Here is a 10,716-nt window from a genome sequence, read left to right as displayed (position 1 = left end):
AGTTACGCCTCTAGTAAACTAGTATTCACATGAAATGAAACAATAAAACATTGAGACCATTCAGCAAAGGACACTGGGAAATAAATTCAACACTGGTTGATATGGACTCGTCACTAGGCTTCCTCAGTCATGTATGTTTTAGCACATAGGTAGGCTAAAGCTGCCGAAGTTGAACAATATATTCAAAACATAGGCTATAGCCTATGTTTATTTTTAGATTTTAAATTACAGTGTAATAATTTAACAATTTGCCCTTATGAAATCCACTCGCAGCACGGCTGTCTTGGAACACAGACTGGGGAGGAATGCCTCGACACTTAAATTCAACTAAAATGTAACAGTGATCAGTGGTCGACCTAGTCTGAGATACCTCTCCGAACGCAGAAACCAAGCGCAATCACAACATAAAATGTTAAGAAATAAGATCCGAATTTTGCAGTAATACAATGACACGAAAAAAAGTAATCCACAGCAATCAGTAGGTCCACAAGGAGTCCCGGTGTAGGCTATCCAGCAAGACCTATACTACGCACGTCACATTCACCAGCCAGCTCCAAACAGGTGAACAAGGCCTCTCCACTTCGCCGTTTAAACGTGGAATAAATGTATAAAAGTCAAAATCAATTAGTAAGATGACATCAAATACGTATAGCCTATACATGGCATTTAAGAAACCTTTATTGCAACGTTGGCATGGCAAGGTGTCCATGATATAGTAACCATATAACAATTCAACTCAATTAAAATCACCAAAATTATAAAAGTCCGTTTATTTCCATAAGTGATTTAGTACAACAATCAGGTGACCAGTTATGTGTGAAGTAGTTTTAGAGACTACCCTCTACTAACATTTAAACTATTGAATATTTCCCCCAATAAATATGACCTAAAATGATGTGTGGTGAGTGCAATACTTAAATATAAATACTGGGGGGAGGGGGGGGGACTAAAGATAACTAAGGGGAGGAACTAACTTAGGGACCGACAATGCCACCTGGGGACTTGCACCCCAGGATATGAAAACTAAACTAATAAGGGCACAGGGTTGAAACTGATGAGGCAGAGACAGTAGGTAAAACAGAGAAGATGTTTTTAATAACAAAAATGATCTAAAAGAAGACAACTATAACAATACTAAAAACTAATGAAATACATATAACTCAAATCAGTGGGCTGGGGCTTCAGTGGGGGCAGACTAGGGCTAGGCTACTGGAAAGGATACCATGTCTCCCTAGTCTGGGGGGCAACATTACAAACACTACAACAACAAAACATGCACTAAAAGAGTCCCAGTGCCTACTTGCATGCAAGGGGAGCGAGGTTCCAACATGGTGCCTAGCCACCCACCTGAGGACACCCAGGCCACACCAAAAAAAAGAAAGGGAACAAAAGAAAGACACTCCTGAGACAAAGAATCAAAAATAAACAAAAACCAACAACCCCGTTGGTAACTAAACAATCTCAGAAGAACATACACTCAAGCAAAATAACAGAAATATATTCAAAGTAAACAAACATAATAAAGAAAAGAAAATGCAAACCTAACAAAAACAAAGTAAAGCAGAACAGCAGCAGGTGAACCTAAAACACAAAAAGGCACATGTTAGTTGGGGGGACAACTTTAAGTCACCAGGAAAGAAAAAAAATGGGGACCCTACTCACCACCTTCAGCAGGTAACCACCACCAGGGACTAGGGCTGGGCGTATCGATCTAAATATCGATAGTATCAATACCAAGATGAGTATTGGTATCGGATTGATACTGTCGTGATGAGATCGATACCTCTCTCTCTTCCTCTCTCTCTCTCTCTCTCTGCCCCCTCCCCCTCCTTGCTCTGCCGGAGGCGGAGAGTGAGAACAGTGAGAGAAGCCCGTGATGATGGCAGAAAGAAAGAGAAGCGCTGTGTGGAGTTTATTCACTCCAGCTGATACGGACACTGCCACATGTGATGCGTGCAAAAAAGTAATTCGCCACCGTGGTAACACCACCAAGTTGCATAAACACATTAAAGCAGTTCACCTGAGAGAGAACTCCGAGCTGCAAAAAAAGTTGAGGAAGGAGGAGGAGGAGAGAGAACCCCAAAGAAGAAAGGATCTTTGTCCTGTGTTTTATCATAATCATAATCAACTAACTAAAGGCAAAATCACAAAATTATTCAATGATTGTGACGTTACAAGTAAAAAGTATCGGTATCGGTTTTGGCGATACTAGCCCTGTATTTACTTGGTATTGGATCGATACCAAAATTCCCAATATCGCCCACCCCTACCAGGGACCAGCTAAAGGCTAAACTGAGCCAGCTGAGGCCTTTTATACTACATCTGGGCAGGGGAGGAACTAAGGGAGGAGTTTTGCTGGACTACCAGAGTTGCGTTCACAACACCTCACTGTGGTTCACTACATATGAAAAAAGCTTTTTTTCCAAAATTGTTGTAGTATAACCAGTATTTGATGAGAATCAAACTGGAAAAGGCAGCTCTGTATTGGACAATAACTTTGTCGCTGATTGAATGCACTGCACAATGCGTCTGTCAGCCTTTCTCTATTGCTGTTGTGTTATCTTTTTTGCTTTTGTGTTGTCTGAAAAGTTATGTTTTGTGAATTGTTCTTTTGTTTTCTCTTTTGGTTGTTGTGATTTCTCCTTTTGTTTTTTGCCCTTCAGGGCCACCGTACAGAAGGACAAACAAGTGATGGGCGGGATGAGATGGGTGCTGAGATGCAGAATGCCTTCCGCAGGCAACAGGAGGAGCTATAGATGTCTTCCAGGGCTGACAGATGTGTGTTGGTGATGTTCGGGGCTGCGTTGATGTGTGGTTCCTTCCTGTCAGCCGCAGAACTGTTGCCATACCACATAGGATCCCATGTGTCAGGACACTCTCATTGTAACACTTTTAGATAGAAACAGGCAACTGTTGTTGCACGTTGATTGTTCTGAGTGTCCTGAGGCTCAACAAGAAGAAACAGCTGAATTGAATATTATGTATCTTACCTATTTTTTTTGTCAATTATTGGGGGTAATTAAGATTTCATTTGTCATTGTCATCTCATTTGGCGCAGCAGGTAGGTTTTCCCTTTTCGGTATCCGACAATGCAAAGCTATTGGGGGATGGGTCTGACTGTGTGTGTTTGAACATATCCGGGAGGAGGGGGCTGGGTTAAGGCTATAAATAGTGGACAAATCCCAAAGAGAGGGAGACACACACAAGACAGTAGAGTGGAAAAGAAGAGACGTTAGAGGAGGAAACAGAAAATTGCCAGAAAGAGAAACTGTGTGAAATGTGAGGAGGAACCACATAGATTCTTCAAGGGAGACCTTATCTTTATTTTTGCTAAATTAGAGAAATAAACTCGATATAGAATCGAATAGGGGGTAAAGAAGAGAAGAAGAAGAAGAAGAAGAAGAAATGAAGGACTTAGTGCAGTCAGTAGAACTAGGGGTCTCTCAGCGAAAAAGACTCAACGTATCTCAACCCAAAGTTTGGCTAAAGAATGAACTTGTTCGTGTGGGACTTGCTGAATCCCTTTGCACATATGTCATGATGGTAAGAAAAGTTTGTTGTAATAATGTGCGATTTTAAACTGCCAAAAAAGTCTCTTATCATTCTAGTGACAATTTCACTTTCCATGAGTTCTTCTCTTTGTTTTGAACATGCTTATCAACAATCATGTACCATTAATTATTAATGTGATTCTCTTGACCCTGATAACAGTCCCCCTTTCCCACAGACACACAAAAGCACATTTCAGTCACATGGCAGGGGTTGTGGGTGGGGATTGGTGGGTTCAAGGGGGTGAACCAGGAAATCTAGTGTTACCAGAGGAATGGTCAGGCAGTGGGCCAGCTGAGAGGGTTGCAAAAGTCACATGTTACATGTCAGCTATTACAATATATCCTATACATAGAACTTTACTTGGACAAACTCACTCTGAACCTAAATACACATGACTTTCGAAGGAGGAAGCACATTTCCTGTTTCCTGAATGAATATTTTAGTCAGCTTATTTTCACTGGAACCACAGTCTCTTTTACTGAGTTTGAAGTTAAATGATAGAGTTCAGTTCAGTTTATTTTACCATTACAGTGCCATAATTAAACATTTCTAAACAAAACACTCATTCTTCACTTACACTCTGGCTGCCTGTCACACTGAATTGGCGCATCATTCATCATTAGGACCCGAGCCCCCGACAGCTGGACCTGAAGGAATTGTTATTAATCTCATTTTTGATGGACTTAAGGTGCTAGAAAAATTTGCACACACATCTGAACTGGAACATTTTTTTAAATATTTTTTATAGGTCTTACTTCTTGATGTGGTATAATGACTCAATAGCGCCCCCTAAATTAAAGCCCTCAACTTTAAATTTGACGTAGATGAATGAAAATTGGTAGGCATATGTAACATCTCCTGGAGGTATCCTAAATCCAACAAGAAGTCAGCCGTATTGAATTAAATGTGCTTTTTTCCCCCCACCATTTCAAGGTGCTGTACTTTAATGAACTCCACCTACAGATTGAACCTGATTAACTTCATTTTTTCTGTGCAATCTAAAGACCTTACAGATGAGTCAGATCAGTCAGATCATTGCAGTAGATAGTTCTTTTTTCATTGGTGATGGTTTGCCCTGCCCCTACATTAGCCACGCTCCCCTTCATAACTCATGAACCAGGAAGTGGTACAGGAAATAAAGTCTTAAACCTGTCTGCACAGTGTCATACGGTTGCGCAAATGCACGGCCGCGTCAACTGGAGTGCGAGAAGGTGCAAGGGCCTGTCCATTGCTGCATGCAGCTTTCATTTGTTTTGCTACCTACCTATCCTGTTTGCTGGAATGCTTTTCCTAAATTAGATTGTCCGGAAGTTTCCCCCTGTAATTAGCTTATCTTTAACTGTCTATGACTTTTCCTGTTCACAATTACTTATCTTTGTGTCCAGGTGCTTGGCCTGGGGTCTGTGGCCCAGGTCGTGACAGGACAGGGAGTGTTTGGAGAGTACCTCAGCATCAATCTGGGTTTTGGCCTGGCTGTTGCTATGGGGGTTCATGTTGGAGGGAAGGTCTCAGGTATGAGGGCTAACCCTTGTAAACCCTACTATCGAGAATAATTAAAAGTCATCACAAATCACTATCATCTGATTTCTCATGTTTTATTGCTCCATCAGGGGCTCACATGAATGCAGCAGTGTCATTCACAATGTGCACGTTTGGCCGCCTGGGGTGGAAGATGCTGCCTCTCTATGTTTTTGCGCAGCTATTGGGGTCATTTCTGGCGGCAGGGACAATTTATGTTGTATATTATGGTGAGGGCACACTGCATGTTTGGCACTCAACCTATATTCTTATTGAATAGTTTACATTTACTTCTCCTTCTCATGTAAATGTATGTATTTTTATTGGCAGTCATACATCTATCTGTTTGGTCAATATTGTTTCCATATGCAGAAGCCATATATGACTATTGTGGAGGAAACCTGACTGTAACAGGTGTAAAGGCCACAGCTGGTATTTTTGCCACCTATCCTGCACCGTACCTCTCCTTGCTGGCTGGATTCATTGATCAGGTAGCCATGAAACTGGATTAAAGGATTACAGCTACAATCACCATTTGTCACAATCATCTGATACATTCTGTGCTGACCATTTCCTTTGTTGTATTGTTTTACACACAGCTATCTATGTGATGTTTGTTTTGTGTGTCTGTGCTAGGTGTTTGGCACAGCTATGCTGCTGCTGTGCTTGATGGCTCTGTCTGACCAGAAGAACAAACCGGCTGCAGCAGGCAGCGAGCCTGTCGCAGTGGGTCTCCTGGTGATGCTCATTGGCATTTCTCTGGGAAGCAACAGCGGCTATGCCATCAACCCCACCAGAGACATCGCACCCAGAGTCTTTACTGCCATAGCAGGCTGGGGTGCTGACGTGTTCAGGTACACAGGGAGGATGTATTGGCGTTTAGGGAGGAGGATTTGCTGTAGCCCATGTTACTTTGACTAGGGGTCAATTGAGGGCAAAACATCTCTGTTAATCATAAGATGACCTGCGTAGTTTGTCCACACACATTAAGAGGGTTTTAGTAGTTGTTTCTAATAGTTTCTAACAATGCAAATGAAAACACATCTTTATTTAAATGTTAGTTTTTATCTACCCCTGTAATTGTTTTCATCAGTTCACAGTTATCTGTCTTCTAACGTCTTCTATCTGTGCAGGTCTGGAAATGGGTGGTGGTGGGTGCCTCTAGTTGCCCCCCCCATTGGAGGAGTATTGGGTGCGGGGCTGTACAGGGTCTTGGTGGAAATGCACCACCCTCCCCTTTCTGAACAGGATGGGGGGCTGGTGGAGGAATTTGAGGAGGAGACTGCCCCTCTGGAGAAACAGGGAAACATCTGTGCTAATATATGTGTCTGAGGCCCCCAACTAGCTTGTGAAGCTATATGGATATCTATATGCGGTTGAAACATTCCATGATGACATGGGTTAAAAAATAGACCAAAAACAAATAGCTTATGTGGACAGAAGGACTTTCACAATAATATCTCAAGCAATTTTGAAATGATGAGTCTGTTTATTACTGTCATCATCAATCTTAGTTAGGCTACTCAACTGCAGTTTATGTACTTGTCAGTGACTGCAACACATAATTTATAAAATACCAACACAATCTTTTATAAAATACAAAATAGATTTTAAACCGTGACGCTGACATCTAGGGCTTATTGGTCCAATCCATGCTAGTTATACTAACTACATAAGGGAAAAAAAGATTGAAAAATAAGAGTCATTTCTATGCATTGAAGATGAAAAAACACGTCATAGCTTATATTTCATGTTTGTATTATTGAGGTAATAACAGCTGATGTACTTGGAAGACACCATAAATATCATTCATTATAACAATCAACATGAGCTTGGAAACTACAGTGTATGTAAAGAAAAGCAAACAGCCCCCATTAATTGCACTTAAATAAACATGCATGTTTTGGAAAATAAAATAGAAACAGTAAGAGTTGGCTTTTCACAGCTTGAAAGAGCAGCAGCACTACCAAAGATAATATACACATTAATCTATTCAACAATCTAGTTCACAGTAGCCTAAAGCTAAAAGGTGTAAATGTGTCTTGATAAACTGGGTAGAAGTTCCTTCAGTACTTCAATCAAAAAGTTAACATGTCTATTAAATCTGCTCAGCTGTATACTTTTAGTATCAAAAGCCCTAAATGTATAAAGCTAGCACATTTTTATCTCTGAAATGCTGAAATATAACCTCATCCCCGTCGTCACAGCAGATGTCATTAGACAAAGAATCCTAGGCCTAAACTCTAGTACGTTTTTACGTTTGTGAAGTTTACAGAGGGACAACGCATCAGTGAGGCACTGCAGCAACGCAATGGCCAGTGAGAAACTTGGATCACTGAAGCCTAACTTGATGGTTATTCTCAGTCGTTGATAATGTAACAGGTTACATTTCGAGGTTCAGATTTGATTGCACTCTGAAGTCATGGAATGTTTGAAACTGAAGCTCTGGAGGTGTCAGATGCAGCACTTTCCACTGATACTAAGTATTGGCTCGAACATTTTCAGTGTCAATCGTTTTCAATTTCTTTCTGTGATCATTTGTTCATCATTGAGTTTCAAAGTGTCCAACTAAAACCGACAGTATTATTTTCATTCTTCCAGTTTCCTTCAGTTTTAGTGTGTTATTTAGACATTTTCACACTTATACATTATATTATTGTTGTATGATACATTAGAATTTTAATATTTACAACAGCAAAACAAGCCTAGTGATAATAACTACAAATACAAACAAACAAATGTGTCCTTATTGAGTATTAGTAAGTACTCATTGGTTACAGCAGTGGTTACATTTTTTACTATGTCAGGATTATTTGTAATGTGTCAGAAGCACATAATCATATTTTATGAATTGGATGCTTTTAGTTATTTTTACCACTAGGTGTCACTAGTTAAAACACTGTTATATGAGGCTTTGAATAATGAATCTATTGGTGATGCAGTTTGCTGGAAAGCGTCTGTGTTTCAGAAAGCCTCATTTCTCCACCACTAACACTTAGCAGTGAAAGGTAAACAAAAAATGAAATGTGTGTGTTTTGAAATGTATGACAGGCCAACATAATGTCATTTTACAGGTTGGGGGAAAACTGCTCTTTCTGCGTGAAACCTTGAACACATAAACAAGGTTAAAAAGCACCTTTTTACATGCCATGTTGCCTCCAACAGCTGGTTACCACTTGATCCCTGTGTTGAGCTTAGGAAAACACTGGCTATGTATCTATTTAGACATGCAGCATTTCAAACTTAGTTTCATACAATATGCTCTAATCCAGCCAATGATGGAATTGCCGGCTGCTCTAAACCATGTTGGTTGTGTAGACAGTAACATTCTCACCGCTTTCCCCCACTGTGTCTTCCTGTGCTGCCTTGGCTCTTTGCAGTGCTCCCTAAGCTGCACTGTGTGGACTGCTTCTTCTTGGGGATGGGTATCTTGGCTTTGCCTTTGAAGGCCTTTGTAGGATCCAGCTTGTTGAGATGGGAATCTCCAGCAGGATCAGCCAAGCTGAGTTCACTGCTGAAAATCAGTGGCTGGTACAGCGATGCCCACTGCTATAGAGGGAAAATAGGTAGATAGTTCACAATGCTGTTTATAGTTATGTATCCTAAAAAAATAACACAAAATAACCTGTGCAATGTCCTTTAGGAACTGAGTGTTAGAGTGGGGAAAATACAAAGAAACTGATTCACCTCCCCACTACTTCCTTTCCAAAATATTCCAACACTGCAATCTGCATTCCCAGGAACATTTGGCATACAATGCATAGAAGTAAACTGTAGGTGAAAACAGTAGTTGAGGACTAAAAGGACTAGTCTGCAAATGTCCTATTTCAGATGTTGAGGTAAAACACTTCTTGTTAAAGTGTTAAATCAGCAAACATTGTAGTATACTGTGAACCAAACATAATTAATAAAATGTATTTTATACACCTGCAGTGACTTCAAGTGTTGTTAATATTACATTTAGTCTACAACACAATTGAAAACAACTAATGAACATGGTTTGGTTTTTCAATTCAATTCTGAAAGACTGAAAAACAAATACAATGTAGAATATTAAACCACAACATGTGGTCTTAGAAAGAGTGATTAGACACCTTGGCCTGGGGGCTAGGGCCATATGGGGTGAAGGCATACTGCCACTCAGGCAGACCCAGGTAGGTGATCATCAGTCGGTAGTAGGAGGTGAAGGTTGCTGTCAGTAAATGCCAACACAGCGAGCGGTCAAGGAACCAAATTTCACTCTGCTGGGCTACCACACCTGGAAAATAGACCAACAACTAAATGATGCAACATATATTTTAACATAGATAATATATTTTTCTCAAAATATAATTTTTTAATTTTAAACATTGTTTTCAGAGAAATCATATATGTCACAATTTGCAAATACAAAACAAAACACCTGGAGTGCAGTTTTTGTAGACTAGACACACTTTGCCATTCCCACCACAGGAATCCAGCTCAAAGATGCGGCAACGGGAATCAAAATGGGGTGCAGCGGGAGAATGCCCTGTCCCTGGCAGATAGGATTAATGGGTCTTGAATAAATATTTACTTTCCAATCAACATTTCAGTCATTAGCCTGCTTTCTGCACAACTGAGCACACAATAATACTTAATCACACTTGACATGCTGTAATTGTTGAGTTAAGCCCTCATGATCTGACAGGTGAGGTTTACCACTTTCTGTGTTGTTCTCCTCCCAGTCCAGGTCAGCCAGTGATGGTGCATTGGGTAGAGAGAATAATGATACTGGTTGGAGGAGTGGGCACAGCCTGGCCACGCGGTTAATCATCATCAATCCTAGGGGAACACACTCACCTAAAAAAGGCACACACCCACACAGTTATGATTGTATCACAGAGCTGAAAAACCTTCACACAAATCTTGCTCAAGCCTTTTTCATTTCCCTGTATCATGTAATCTTAATAGTAGCATTTCATTTAAATAAATTAAGACCTTTGTGAGAGTGGTATTACAGGCAGAACATAAAACTAATGAGGTCACCTACTGTCTAGTTTAACGCTCCAGGTTAGTGTAAATCCATCCGTTGTCAGATAGAAATCTCGCAGGTCCTCTGGCAAAATACAAGTGTTTTTCTGAGGAAGAGATACAGCAGGCTCATATAACAATGTATAACCAGACCAAATGTTGATGTCTTTAAAAGGAGTCCAATTTTCACCTGTTCCCATGACAGCAGGCTCCTCTTCTCTGCAGGCTCCCTCTCTACAAAACGCACATCGACCACACCAGGCATGTTCTCTGGCACAACAGGGACAAATTCATAAAATGTATTAACTGTCCAGTAAGACATCACTACATTTGCTGCTAGCTAAACTGAACATTAACGTAAGTAGCTAGTTTAAGAGCAAAAACAATGATACACACCGAGTATTCGAGTAATGCCAAGCGTCAGTCTCTCAGCAACACCTTTAAATATCAAGCTTTCTTTTGTCTCTTCCATTTGGAAGATTGTCTTCACAAATTTGCAGAAACCCCTACAAGTATCCCCTGCAGCTATTTGCCATGTAACGTCACCTCTCTCTCTCCAAATAACTCAGCTGGTAACACACCAACACACACACACCGGAAACGACAAATGCAGCTTTGACAAATTGACACATGTTTAAGCAAATAGAAACCCGC

General features: G+C 40.5%; 2 protein-coding genes across 3 annotated transcripts; one reads left to right on the top strand and one right to left on the bottom strand.

The window, feature by feature from the left end:
• Nucleotides 1-2,812: 2,812 nt before the first annotated feature.
• On the top strand, nt 2,813-9,000 carry aqp7 (aquaporin 7). 2 transcript variants are annotated; one of them, XM_028576987.1, is made up of 6 exons: nt 2,819-3,543; nt 4,938-5,064; nt 5,163-5,300; nt 5,443-5,561; nt 5,707-5,924; nt 6,204-9,000. In XM_028576987.1, the coding sequence occupies exons 1-6, from the start codon at nt 3,406-3,408 to the stop codon at nt 6,400-6,402; spliced, it is 939 nt and encodes a 312-aa protein (XP_028432788.1). In that variant the 5' UTR covers nt 2,819-3,405; the 3' UTR covers nt 6,403-9,000. The 2 variants fall into 2 exon arrangements, with proteins under 2 accessions (XP_028432789.1, XP_028432788.1); XM_028576988.1 differs by lacking the exon at nt 5,163-5,300 and having other exon boundaries at nt 2,813-3,543.
• On the bottom strand, nt 6,812-10,701 carry tpgs2 (tubulin polyglutamylase complex subunit 2). The gene is made up of 7 exons (XM_028576989.1): nt 10,459-10,701; nt 10,253-10,332; nt 10,082-10,169; nt 9,751-9,891; nt 9,473-9,586; nt 9,165-9,328; nt 6,812-8,619 (listed from the first exon to the last, which is right to left on the bottom strand). The coding sequence occupies exons 1-7, from the start codon at nt 10,532-10,534 to the stop codon at nt 8,401-8,403; spliced, it is 882 nt and encodes a 293-aa protein (XP_028432790.1). The 5' UTR covers nt 10,535-10,701; the 3' UTR covers nt 6,812-8,400.
• Between the last annotated feature and the right edge of the window lie 15 nt (nt 10,702-10,716).

This window comes from Perca flavescens, chromosome 4 (genome assembly GCF_004354835.1).
Source record: "Perca flavescens isolate YP-PL-M2 chromosome 4, PFLA_1.0, whole genome shotgun sequence".
Lineage (NCBI taxonomy): Eukaryota > Metazoa > Chordata > Actinopteri > Perciformes > Percidae > Perca > Perca flavescens.
This window is presented reverse-complemented; position numbering and strand designations above follow the sequence as displayed.